The 13,988-nt window shown below is 44.4% G+C and overlaps 1 protein-coding gene across 1 annotated transcript in view; it reads left to right on the plus strand.

Annotated features, from left to right (window-relative positions):
• LOC133381400 (zinc finger protein 721-like) overlaps positions 1–10,423 on the plus strand; it is a 31,705-nt gene extending 21,282 nt beyond the window's left edge. Inside the window, exon 5 of the mRNA XM_061620489.1 lies at positions 8,563–10,423. Coding sequence (XP_061476473.1) covers positions 8,563–9,797 — 1,235 coding nt within the window. The 3' untranslated portion in view covers positions 9,798–10,423. The remainder of the gene's footprint in view (positions 1–8,562) is intronic.
• Positions 10,424–13,988: the final 3,565 nt, after the last annotated feature.

Here is a 13,988-nt window from a genome sequence, read left to right on the forward strand (position 1 = left end):
AGTCTATGTCCGGGTAGTTGAAGTCACCCATTACTACCACATTTCCTAGTTTGGATGCTTCCTCAATTTCATATCTCATCTCAAGGTCTCCCTGAGCATTTTGATCAGGGGGACGATAGATCGATCCCAGTATTAAGTCCCTCCTGGGGCACGGTATCACCACCCACAACGATTCTGTGGAGGAGTTTTGGGGTTTCGAGCTTGCTGGATTCAATGCCTTCTTTCACGTATAGAGCGACTCCGCCACCAATACGTCCTTCCCTGTCCTTCCGATATAGTTTATATCCAGGGATAACCATATCCCACTGGTTTTCTCCATTCCACCAGGTCTCGGTTATGCTCACTATATCAATGCTCTTCTCTAAGACCAAGCACTCCAGTTCTCCCATCTTGGTTCGGAGGCTCCTAGCATTAGTGTACAGGCACTTGTAAGCAGTGTCTCTCTTCAAGTGTCTTTGGCACTTGTGGTTAGGCCTGTGGTAATTTTGCTCTTCTGAATTTATATGCTGTGCCCCTGCTCTCACAATGCCTACTTCTAGGCCTACCCCTTTTAAAATTTCATCATTTCTTTGGTCTTTATCCCAGGGGGGAGGTTTATTCCGAACCGGACCTTTCTCAGCTCCTGTCGGGTTTCCCCCCTCAGTCAGTTTAAAAGCTGCTCTGCTACCTTTTTAATTTTAAGTGCCAGCAGTCTGGTTCCATTCTGGTTCAAGTGGAGCCCGTCCCTTTTGTACAGGCCCGGCTTGTCCCAAAATGTTCCCCAGTGCCTAACAAATCCGAACCCTTCCACCCGACACCATCGTCTCATCCACGCATTGAGACTGCGAAGCTGGGCCTGTCTGGCTGGTCCTGCGCGTGGAACTGGTAGCATTTCAGAGAAAGCCACCTTGGAGGTCCTGGCTTTCAGCATCCTACCTAGCAACCTAAATTTTGCTTCCAGGACCTCACGGCTGCATTTCCCCATGTCGTTGGTGCCAACGTGCACCACGACCACTGACTCCTCCCCAGCACTGTCTACCAAACTATCTAAACGACAGGCGATATCCGCAACCTTCACACCAGGCAGGCAAAACACCTTGCGGTCTACACGCCCATCACACACCCCACTGTCTATGTTCCTAATGATCGAATCACCCACTACAAGGATCCCTCCAGCCCCTGGAGATATATCCTCGGCACGAGAGGATAGCTGCTCATCCCCCAAGGAATGGGTCCCTTCTAAGGGATCGTTTCCCTCTTCCTCAGCTGGATGCTCTCCTTTCCCGAGACCATCGTTCTCCATGATAGCAGAAGAGCTATCATCCTTGGAGTGGGACACAGCTATAACGTCCCTGAAGGCCTCCTCCACACACCTCTCTGCCTCTCTCAGCTTTTCCAGGTCAGCCACCTTGGCCTCAAGGAAATGAAGTCGTTCCCGGAGAGCCAGGAGCTCATTGCACCGAGAGCACACCCACGACTTCTGTCCAACAGGCAGATAGTCGTACATGCTGCAGGCGGTGCAAAACACTGGAAAGCCCCCACACCCCTGCTGGCTTCTTACCTGCATAGTTTTGTTTAAGGTTTATTACGTCAGTGGGTTGGAGACTGCGGTTTAGTTGAGGTCAGGGAACAGAAGGACAGAGTGGGGGGCCCTGGCCTCCTCGCCCTGCTGCCTCGCTCTACTGCTTAACTCGCCTTGACGCTTTGTCAGCTGGGGCTCCCTCTAGCGCGCCCCAGGGAGACAACAGACTTCCCAATTCATTTTGTCCGGCTGGCATACCGGTGCCTCTACCCCCCTGAGCAACGAGTCTCCAACCACCAGCACCCTCCTCTTTTTGCCGCGAGCGGTGGTTGCATCAGCCTCCTTCTTCTGGGGTGTGGAGTCTTCCTTTGCAGTCAGTGTCTCTTGATGCAGTTGAGTTTGTTGAGGCTCTTCAGGAGTGCTGTCTGCTGAGAGACGCTGAAAGCGATTTGTTAGTTGCAGCAGTTTTGACTCCCTCCTGTTTTTCCTTGCCCTTATAGTGACAGTCGTCCATGGGGATTTGTTGCTGTTGCAGTCCTGTTCTTCCTTGTCACTTTCTTCCTGTACTTTGCGTTGCTCCCTCTTGTGTTCACAGTTGCATGTGACAACAACTGCTTGATCCCCCTCCATTTTATGTTTGTTGTTTCCTGTTTCTGTTGTCAGTCTTGATGTTTCTGTTGTCAGCGCCAGGAATTAGTTGAAAGGATTGTAGTTTTGTGTTTGTTTTTTTTCATTTAAATCCCGAGTCCCTTCTGCAGATGAGCTGCTTACTTCACCAGAGCTCCTCATCCCTTGGTCAGCTGCCTCCTAAGTCTCTCAGGTCTTTCAGGGTCAGGAATCTGGAGTCCCTTCTCCCCAAGCCTGATGGGAAAGAAAGTATGCAGATGAGCTGCTTACCTCACCAGAGCTCCGCCTCCTCTCTTGGTCAGCTCCCACCCCCGTGATCTTATTCTCCCATGCACTCACACAAAATAGTCACTACAGACTATAGAAAGACTTCTCCAGTGTCACCCAGGCTCTGTCACTTGCTTAGCCCTGACTCACTCTGACTGACAATGAAGCATTAGGGGAAGGCATTGTGGGGGTGTCTGAGTTGGGGGGTGAGTGGCAGGCCAGGCAAGGCAACAGGAGCTCCTGCACAGGTGGACGAATCAGGAGGCCATCTCCCGCCATCCCCTTGTATGGCAATGCTTGGTGTGAGGAGGGTGCATATGGGTCAACGGTATCTGAGGAGGCCAGAGGGGAGAATAGGAGGCATCACCGCGCCCTTGACAAACACGGCTACTTCTTGCCCTGCACCTCCCTCCCTCCTTCTCCATCCACCACTTCCATCTCTTTCTCCTCCTGCTCCTGCCACGTGTTCTGCCGCCACCGCAGCAAAGAAATAATGAAACGAGGATGCTAGATAAAACCATAAGAGTAAGTTTGTAAATAGTATACCGTTAAAACCAAGTTCCTGTCTTCCAGGGGTGGTGGACAGATTAAGATGGGCTGTCCCATCTTGGGGGAGACTAATGCCACCCTGGGCTCCTGCCGGGAGGAAGGGCGGGATATAAATCAAATAAATAAAGAAATAGTGGAATCCACTGGATTCCTGAATGCCCTGGTGGAGTTCCCAGTAGATACAGCAGGTGACCCTGTTGAAGCCCTTGTCACTCTGTGGAACAATGAGACACATTGGGCTCTTAAAACAATTGCCCCTAAGCACCCTCTCCAGTATTGTGAAGCCCGGTTTGCACCTTGGTACACCAATGAACTAAGGCAATGAAACAGGCTGGACGCCACACAGGTTGCCACACAGAGGAGGGCCAGGATCTCGATCATCCCAGAGTGCAGGACATGGAATAATGGGCTCACGTTACAGAAAGCCAGATTTCAATTGAACATCAGAAAAAATGTCCTAACTGTTAGAGCGGCACTACAACGGAACCAATGACCTAGGGAGGTAGTGGGCTGTCCAATACTGGAGGCATTCAAGAGGCAGCTGGACAGCCACCTGTCGGGTTGGCAATCTATTTTTGTGTACACCAGGTGTGGGAAACCTTTGGCCCTCCAGATGTTGCTGAATTACAACTCTCATCCACCCTCACAAGCATGGTGTCATGGGCTGCCCCATTATTTTGCATTCATGGTATTTTTACCCCCCCAAGAGCCCTCATTAGCAAGAACAATACTATTATGTAGCAATACTATTATGTATTATAGATAATTGTTAGAATGCTGTTAAAACATTGTCTGAGAGCCTCTGAAAGGAACAGCCTTATATGGAGACTCAGGAACAGTTGCACAGCAGCCAGTGTTCCAGGCAATCTGCCAAATTGGTAATAAAGAGAGATAAGGATAGCTGGAACTGATAAGAAGGGACACCTGCAAGATCACTGAGGGGGCAGAAGTGTGTCTGGACTGACACACCTCAGTCTGAGTTGTGACCTCATGCAACCACCTGTCAGATAACAGAAAGCCTATAAAAGGAGAGGAGTTTGTACAGTAAGTTACCAGTGCTTCTAAGCCTGGTCAGAGACGCCGCTACTGCTGCCGCTGCTGCTGCCGCCAACATTCCAAGGGTGAGATAATGTTAATTTACTTTCTGGATAAGTAGAAGATAGCCTTAAGATACAGTGCAATGTAACGTTTGATTCTGACTTATTGGCTAAGGCTAACTATATGCATTCATGTAAAACATTAAGAAGTGTTAAAATGTTTAAGGAATAAATTTTGTAAAGGTAGTGCATCCCAGAAACCCACGAAGACTCTTCTGGCTTCTTACAAATACAAAATGTTTTGATCCCAGCTTCTCTCAAGGCTCTAGTACTCAGGCCCTATCTGTCTTCCTTCCATAAATTATGAAGCCACTTCCTACACTTCTTAGTGTTCCTATGAATCTTGGTTGATATCCTATCCCAACAGGAAGTCATGTTTCTGTAGCCCTCTTTAAGAACAAGAAAAGTTTGCTGGCTCAAGCCAGTGGTCCATCTATAGTCCAGCATCCACACGCACAGCGTTCTCACAGCGGCCATGGGAAACCTACAAGCAGGACGTGAGTGCAAGACTACTTCCCTCCTGCGGCTTCCAGCAACTGATTTTCAGAAGTACACTGCATCTGACTATGGTGGCAGAGCATAGCCATCATGGGTAGTAGCCTTTGATAGTCTTATCGTCCATGAATTTGTCTAATATTTTAAAGTCATCCAAGTTGGTGGCTATCACTGCCTCTTGTGGGAGCGAATTCCATAGTTTAACGATGCGCTGCGTGCATAGTTGCACTTTGTTCAAACACTAAACTTCTTGTATCTTTTCTTCAGCATCTGATGCAGATCTTAAACATTTCCATTATAGCTTCAGGAAATCTGCAACTTCCAAAATATAACTATGGTGTTAGTTGGTAGGCACGGAGAAGGGAATGGTAACTAAAGTTAGGTTTCAATTGCAGCCCAGGTTGGTGTCCAGGCATTACACAATGATGTTGCTATTTCAGTATGCCCACAGGAACCTGATAGATATTTTGGCAAGCAATTGAGAGACTCTGACCTACAACCCAAGGTTTCCCCCCCCACCTGGATCCTTCTCTTTGATGATAAAAATAAAGGTCCTTTCTTTTACTGTTTCACCAGTCAAACTAACTACAACAATGACTTGCTAACTTTAGAGATATACATGAAATAGAAAAAATTCTTTTCAAAGTATGAGTGTATTTATTTATTTATTTATATCCTGCCTTTCCTCCCAGAACAAGCCCAGGGTGACAAACAGCAAGCAAGACACTAAAAATATATTTAAAAACATCTTAAAAACAAACCATTTTAAAAACATCTTTAATAAAACAATTAAAATATCTTTAAAGCACCTTAAAAACAATTTCAGTGCAGATGCGCGCTGGGATAAGGTCTCTACTTAAAAGGCTTGCTGAAAGAGGGAGTGTATGATCTCTGGTGGCATATTTTCATTTTTTATTTTTGTATTAGCCTTCCTTGTTACTTACCTTATTATAGCTCTGTTAAAAAAAATAAAAATCTGGTGGCAGAAGGACAGTTGACGGGGTTAGCAGACAATGATTTATTCAAGAAACATGAAGATATAATGTCATACATGACACTCCATTGTAGGTGCGAATGACATCTCATAGAAGACACTTTCCCAGATGCATGGAAGTAAGACATATTTTGGGAAGGGCACCCCAGGTTCCTTATTTTCTTTCCTATTCATTTTGGCTGTTCTCTTGTACACAGGTTCCCCTCTGAACCCACAAGAATCTCTTGACCTGGCTGGAATTTAGTGCCATCCTGTAGAGAGTACTGTCCCGTATGCATCGGTATAGATTTGTGGTGCCCCAAAGCATGTTTTGGGGTGTGCACCCCGTTACTAATTTTTTTCTGCACCCTTTGTCTACTTTGGTTGTGCGTAGATGACCATATCCATGCTGTGCGCCCAGCAGAAGCTCTGGGCCAGTCAGGATGCAGTGGCATCTCATAGAGGACACCCTCCCTTTTCCTGGGGTGTATGATTTGTCCTGAACCAGAGCAGATTTTGCCGTGGGCACCCTCATTTACCTATTGTTTTATTTTACGACATCCCCAAGCATTTATGAGCATTTCGTAAGCCTGGTAATTTTGATTCAGTATTTATTTATTTATTTATTTTATTAAGCTTATATACCGCCCGACTAGCAAATAGCTCTCTGGGCAGTGAACATAAAAACATATACAATAATAAAATTACAGGATCTAATACAACAAGTATATAAAAGTACACCATCTAAAATAAAATTACAACATTTACTCAAATTAACTTAGATTAAAATGCCTCAGAGAAGAGAAAGGTTTTAACCTGGCGCTGAAAGGATAATAGTGTCGGCGCCAGGCGTACCTCCTCGGGGAGACTATTCCACAATTCGGGGGCCACCACTGAGAAGGCCCTAGATCTTGTTACTACCCTCCGGGCCTCCCTATGGGTCGGGACCCGGAGAAGGGCCTTCATAGTAGACCATAGTGTACGAGCCGGTTTGTATCGGGAGAGGCGTTCCAGCAGATATCGTGGTCCCGCGCTGTATAAGGTAGCATTATTGTTGTGCTTACGGGGGAAAGATCATGAAGATATATGACATGGGGTATTCCAATGTTTATTTGGGGGTTCAGGGCGTGTAAATTTTACTTTGGAGGTCCCGGAGCTGTGAACTTTCCTTCTTTTTTAGTATTTCCAACTTACAAGCAAATAAGGAACTGGGAACTAGTAAGCAACTTCAGGCCACCATTTGCATGCATTGATTTCAAGGATCTGCTCTTTCTGGGTTGTATCCAATTAAATTCTATCAGAGTAAACCCACTGAATTTAATGGACCTCAGCTAGTTTTGTCTATGAGCTTCCATGGGTCTTCTCTGGGTAGGACTAGCATCAGATACAATCCCCTATGGACTCCTTCCCCAGCCCCATTAAGCAGGACCTCACCCCCCCCCGCTCCCCATCTCTCCCCCCCCCCGGATCTGCAGCGCCTTGCCCCCTCCAGCAGGGGATCAGGTAGGTGGAACTCTAAGGGTTAATGGGCCAAGCGGGTTATGGTCCTTAGACTTCGTTACACTTCATGTTCCCAATCAAGAGTGGCAATAGGAAAGGGTGCCGATGCAAAGCAATGGGGGGGAGTGGGGGAGAGAGACCAAAAAGGCATGACAGCAATGAAAGCAGCTCCAGCATTTTATTTCGTGTTTTGTTTTGTTTTTTGCACGATGCTCCTGGCCTGCGCGGAGCAGCCTTCGAATGAGGACCGGAAGTGCGAGCTGCATGTTTCCCCTCTTGTTCTAAGGCTATGGTCGTCGCACCTTCCTATTCCGCCCGTCTGAAACGCGAGGGATCGGCCTGGTCAGGTTCCTTCGGAAGGAACTGAAAAGAGCCAAGAAGGAAAGGTGGGGAAAGAGGGGAGGGAATAAACCCCCAGGCGCCCCCTTTGTAGAGCCCCAGGGCTTCTCCGTGCAATCCAGTCCATGCAAAGCAGAGCCTAAATTCTATTATTTCTATCGTGGTTTCTCTTCTAAAACTCCAGAATTTGTGGGGCGGGGGGGGGCTGTCTTGGGGAACAGTGAGCCGCCTTGCATGTGTGTGCGCGCACGTGTGGCTGGCTGGCTGGTAACGGGGGCCGCATTTTCAGCTGCCCGCAGTCGGTTCCATTGCTGAACTGCCTTTACTGTCAAGAAGTTCCTTCTAATGTCCAGTCTGAATCTACGCTCCTGCAACTTAAAACCATTAGACCTAGTCCTACCCTCTGGGGCAGCAGAGAACAAAACTGTACCCTCCTCTATGTCACAGCCCTTCAGGTACTTAAAGAGTGCAATCATGTCACCCCTCAGCCTTCTCTTCACCAGACTGAACATGCCAAGTTCCTTCAACCTTTCCTCATAAGACTTGTTCTCCATACCGGCTATCATCCTCGTCGCCCTCTTCTGAACCCGCTTTTACCAATTCTTTAGATGAAGATTGGCTACAAAGGTGGCCAAATCTGTTGCATGACCAAACTGTAGTGGGCCAAGGGTCCACATCAGTGTTAATTCTCTACTAGAGCAAATTCTGTTTGATCTTTGACTTTTCAATTGTACTCCTAATCAGGATAGTCTTTTTCCCCCCAGCAGGTGGCATACAGGAACATGAGGTTTACAGAGAGCTATATGGGAAGTTATCAAAAACTATCAAGCATGAAATGAAGGAAGAGACTTTTGGGGATCCAGAAAGAACAAGAATGCCACAGGAAAAAGGAACGAATGTCAGCAAAACCTCAACACAGCCAGCTCACGATGAGGTTTATGGGGAGTTATCAGAAATAATTAAACATGAAGTGAAGGAAGAGACCTTTGGGTATCCAGAAGGATCAAGGATGCAAGAGGAAATCCAAGTAGATATCAGTGAAATCTCAGCCCAAGACTGCAATACAAGCAGAAGAAATCCGTGTCTTATATGTGCAAAGATTTTCTGTAGTAAATCAAGCCTTAACGCACATCAGAGAATACACATGGGAGAGAAACCACACAAATGTTTGGAGTGTGGAAGCAGCTTTAGTCGGAGAAACGCCCTTGCGTCACATCAACAGATTCACACAGGAGAGAAACCATATAAATGTGCAGACTGTGGAAAAAGCTTCAGGGTGAGCATAAGCCTCACTAGACATCAAAGAACTCACACGATGGAGAAACCTTATAAATGTTTGGATTGTGGAAAGAGCTTCAGTCAGAACTCTTGTCTTACTTCCCATCAAAGAATTCACACGGGGGAGAAACCATATATATGTTTGGAGTGCGGAAAAAGCTTCACTCAAATTTCACATCTTACTTTCCATCAAAGAACTCACACAGGAGAGAAACCATATCAATGTGCAGAGTGTGGAAAGAGTTTCAGGGAATGCACAAGCCTAACTTACCATCAAAGAACTCACACAGGGGAGAAATCTTATAAGTGCATGGAGTGTGGAAAGAGTTTCACTACCTGTAAATATCTTGCTTCTCATCAACGAATTCACACAGTGGAAAAACCTTATAAATGCTTGGAGTGTGGAAGGAGTTTCACTCAGAGCTCTTACCTCACTTGTCATCACAGAACTCACACTGGAGAGAAACCATACAAATGTGCAGAATGTGGGAAAAGCTTCAGTCAGAAGTCAAACCTTACATCACACCAGAGAATTCACACAAGGGAGAAACCATATAAATGTGTAGAGTGTGAAAAGACATTCAGGGAGTGCACAAGCCTTACTTACCATCAAAGAATACACACAGAGGAGAAATCCTATAAGTGCTTGGAGTGTGGAAAGAGCTTTGCTACTATTAAATATCTCACTTCCCATAGACGGATTCACACAGTGGAGAAACCTTATAAATGCTTGGAGTGTGGAAGGAGCTTCACTCAGAATTCTTACCTCATTTGCCATCAAAGAACTCACACAGGAGAGAAACCATACCAGTGTGTAGAATGTGGAAAGAGCTTCAGTCAGAGGTCAACCCTTATAGCACATAAAAAAATTCACACAGGGGAGAAACCATATAAATGCCTGGAATGTGGAAAGAGCTTCAGAGAGAACAGAAAATGTACTTTACATCAGAAAACCCATGAACGAAAGAAAGCATTTAAAAGCCTTAACTCTGGCAGGGGCTTCAGTCAGAGTGGGCAGCTTATCAAACATCCAAGAACTGACACAGAGGAAAAACCATATAAATGCCTGGAGTGTGGAAGAAGCTTCAGTCAGAGTGCAAGCCTTACTTTACACCAAACAATTCACACAGAGGAGAAATCATCTGTTGTTGTTATAGTCTATCATTTTTAAGTCTCCTAAAATCACTTGGTGGCATAGGCTGCCCCTTCTATGAAAAACGATGGCTTTCCAAAAGGTGGAAACTGCATTTATGAACCAAGGACTTTCATTTACCTAACTTCTCGGATTCACTGTCCAGCTCTCTTTCGGCTACCTAGAGAAGTGTAACCCTGTGTGGTCACCTGGTTGCAGCCTCAGGCTTTCCTTACTCCATCACCACATTCTTCTTTCATCTCTCACCTTCCTTGCTAGCACCAGCTGGAATGGGATGTGAACCACCTTTTGACCTTTTAGGTCAAGGATGAGGAACCTGTGGCCCTTCCGATGTTGCTGGAGTACAACTCCCATCATCCCTGATCCCTATCCATGCTAGCTGGGGCTGATGGATGTTGGAGTTGAATGCCTGGAGAGCCACACGTTCCTCATCCCTGTTTTAGATGAAATAGTAAAAAGCATTGGTGAGTCATTTTTTCTCAGCAGAGAATCTGATGTTTTGTTTTGTTTTTAATTAATTTTTATTCAAATTTTTCAAAGACAAAACAAAACAAACAAAACAAATTAATTACTATTACAATAAAAACTATTGACTTCTATGATATATAACAAACCTGTCTCTTAATAAAATTATACAATCACTTCCTCCAGTGTTTATCTTGATTGGTATCAAATCTCATTAACATCATTTTATTCTTTCCCCAAAAAGTCAAAGAGAAATTACTAATCCTTGAGATATATATCCATCAATTTTTCTCCAAATAAACATGTCAATTAATCTATCTCATCAGGTCTACTAAGTCCAATAATTTCAATAGCTCTTCTCCCATTATCAATATTGATTCCATCTTCCATCTTTGCACACCCAATAATCTTGCTGTCATAATGATTCCATCTTCCGTCTTTGCACACCCAATAATCTTGCTGCCATAGTCATATAATAAGAGTCTGATAGGAATTTCTTTCATCACAAATATTTTGTTGCCATCAATTCTGAATGTGTTACTGAAATGTTGTTGTAAAGTTGTGTCTCTGTTCCTCTTTTTTACAGAATGCACCAGCACATCTCTTATGAGTTTTTCCATTGTCACATATCTGGAATTAATTCTATACACTTTCTCTATTTCAAGTTCCATCAAATCCTTCCAATCCAGGAATTTTTTCGAGCCATTAATATCTTTATCTCTACTCTCTTCACCAATTCCTTCAGGGACAGCACTAGATTCCAAATAGCAATATTTGTCTTTAGGATCCATCATAGCCAAAAAATCCAAATCTTTTTCCAGGTCCATATTTAATAAATCTATTCCAATCTCCAAGTCTTGAGCCTTCTCTTTGAGCTTTCTTTCCTCTTCTTTTCTTGTCCAGTTATAAAATCCTGAATTTCTTTCAGTTCCTGTCTTATTTTGCCAATTCCAATTTTCATCTCTTGCCTGGTCTGTCCCAGCTCCTGTTTCGTTAGCTTGATCTCATTCATTATTTTCTGTAACATATTTAGAGAGAGAAACCCTTCCTGAACATCCAGGGTCTCAGTGACCTTCTTGATTGTCATTCTTGAAACCAAAAGAACAAAACCCCTTCCAATATAGTCACTGTACTCAAGCAAAGAACAGTTTATTTCTTTTTCCAGTCACAAATGAGTTAATCTTGCAAGCCAGATGACATCACCCTCTAGACAGCACGAATGGCCTTATCTGTTATATGTCCAAAACAAATTTAGTTCACAGCGTCCAAATGGCTAGTAGCATAAAGAATAAGCAGATTCGCCAAGAAAAAAAAGAAGTAGACCAGAAAAATAGTCCCAGACATATAATACACAAATGTCAAATAAATCAGATGTTCTCTTCAAATTAGCTGCCTCTCATCCGTTTATATCTCTAAAATGCTCAATTCCATGCCAGCTTTTTGCAATAAAAACAAAGATAGGCTATTTCGATTTTCTTCCTCCTTAATTCCGTGTGTAAAAAAGAAAGTTATAACTCACCCAGGGCTTCTTTGTTGCTAACTCTTTGACAAATCTCTTTTGCAATAACGATAACAAAATGATAATAATAGACAGAAGGATGCTTGCCTGTTAATTTCCGTTTTTCTTCAAAGAAAAAAAAACGGCTCGCTTAATCAGTTAGAGCCTGTTGGTAATCCCTGGCTCCGTTCCACGTTGCTGGCTGCCTTCCTTCATAGGCAGTTCCAATGAATTCCAGTCCAGCAAACAAAACGAAGCTTTCTGTGGATAATCTCTTCGTTTCTCCCTTACCTGGGAGAAAGTTTTTTCCAGTCAAAAAAAAAATCTGACTAGTTTTATAACTGAAAAAGCGTCCTCTGAGACGGGAGCTCGTCTCAAAGGCTGCACAGGCGGAGTGATTCCTCCTGGGAAGTCTGATGTTTTGACATCCCTTTTAACGATCCCCTCTTTAGGTTCCTTCTCCATTTGGTAAACCAAGAGCAGATGACAGATGCATAACATAGGAAGCCTAAATGACCTAATCCAAGATTGCCATGAATTTCCTGAGATGTAGGGAAACACAGGTATGCTGACTAGCATGGAAAGGACACAAGGTTTGTTATTCCTGTGGTCATCAGCTTCCTGTCCCAAGACGGCCTGGGATAACATCTGTCCTGTAGGCCAGGGATAGCCAACACGATGGCCTCTGGATGCTGTTTCACAGAAAATGAGAATAAATGGGGATTAAATCCAGGCTAACCTTTTGATGCTGACAATGTCATGTTGATGTTGCAAAAAGCTTGCATGCATGAGGAGCATGGATCCCACAATTAAATCTTTATCTGGAAGCATCCCACAGTGTAACTTCTATGTAATGCTTAGTTGTAGCCTCATGATCCATGCAGACAGTGCCACGCTGCAGTCTTCGCCACTTGCTCTGGTGAGGCTGACCATGCGTACACTCGTTTCCAATAAAGGCCTACCTTTTTGCTGCAAGCCTGTGTCTTCAATTTCCTCAAGGACCCCTGGTCCAACGGATCCCAAAATTCCCCATCAGGTCTGCTTTTGCCCATTCAAAAGACTTCAGGAAAATAGTCTTAACAGTTAGTTCCCATGGAAACACATCCCCTGAATATCCTGACTTTTAGCCTTTAGTTTTCCTTGCAATAGGCCTAGTTATTTTGCCAGGACTATTAGGGGAGTGTTAGCAGAACGCCTTCCTCCATTGACCCTTTGCTTTTGAAACCTCCAGTCTTGGACCCAGATGAATATTTGAAACTGCCGTTGGTTGATTAAGCCCAGTATGTCTGCTCTGACTGGCAGCATCCCTGCAATATCTTATGCCCAGGACATCCAAAGGCCTGTTCTAAGATCCTGTGCTCTTCTATATATTGCTAGACTACAACTCCCATCATCCCTGAGCGCTGGTCATGCTGGTTGGGGCTGATGTTTCCAACAACATCTGGAGGGCTGCAGCTTCTCCCCCCCCCCAACTTAATCTTTCCTTACTCCAGAGACTGAACTGCTGGACAACTTGGAACATATAGTAAGCTTGAAGTAGATGGGCAGGTGGAGGTTAGGCAGAGGTGATGAATAGTTCAGCTGTTGCTAATTTTGCCTGCACGTAATTAACTATTACAAAAGACACAACTTCACATTTTCCTCTCCCAGGAGAGTTTAGCAAATTACATTTAATTTTCTCATGATGCAACCCTTGCATGTAACAGCCACTCTGTTGTGTGGTTTAATACTGTATATTCAGTTCCGTTTTTCAAATAATTGTATCTTGTCTCAAAATGCATATTAGGGTGTGTGTATGTGTTTAATTCTTGGGGATGTTTCCTTTCTTTCCCACTGGCTGTAAAATACAGTGTTTCTGCTGTAAAGTTCAAATAAATTTTCCATTTAGCCATTGGTCATTTCTTGTTCTAACTTTTCGATATCTAAGATGGGGGGGGGGAGATCCGCTGGCTGTGTACACACCGTACATTTAAAGCACATCACTTCCTCCCAAAGAATCCTGGGAACTGTGAATTTATCTTTCACAGAGCTACAGCTCCCAGGATTATTTGGGGGGAAGTCATGTGCCTTAAATGTATAGGGTGGTATTTAATGCTAGTCCTACTCAGAACAGACCCATTGAAGTTTATGGATTTGTCTAACTTAGGTCCATTAATTTAATGGGCCAGCTTTGAGTAAGACTTAGTTGAATACCACCCATGGTGTGTACACAGCCTCAGTTTCAGCTGTGTGCAGGGATGGGACCT

Source organism: Rhineura floridana, chromosome 3, assembly GCF_030035675.1.
Source record: "Rhineura floridana isolate rRhiFlo1 chromosome 3, rRhiFlo1.hap2, whole genome shotgun sequence".
NCBI lineage: Eukaryota > Metazoa > Chordata > Lepidosauria > Squamata > Rhineuridae > Rhineura > Rhineura floridana.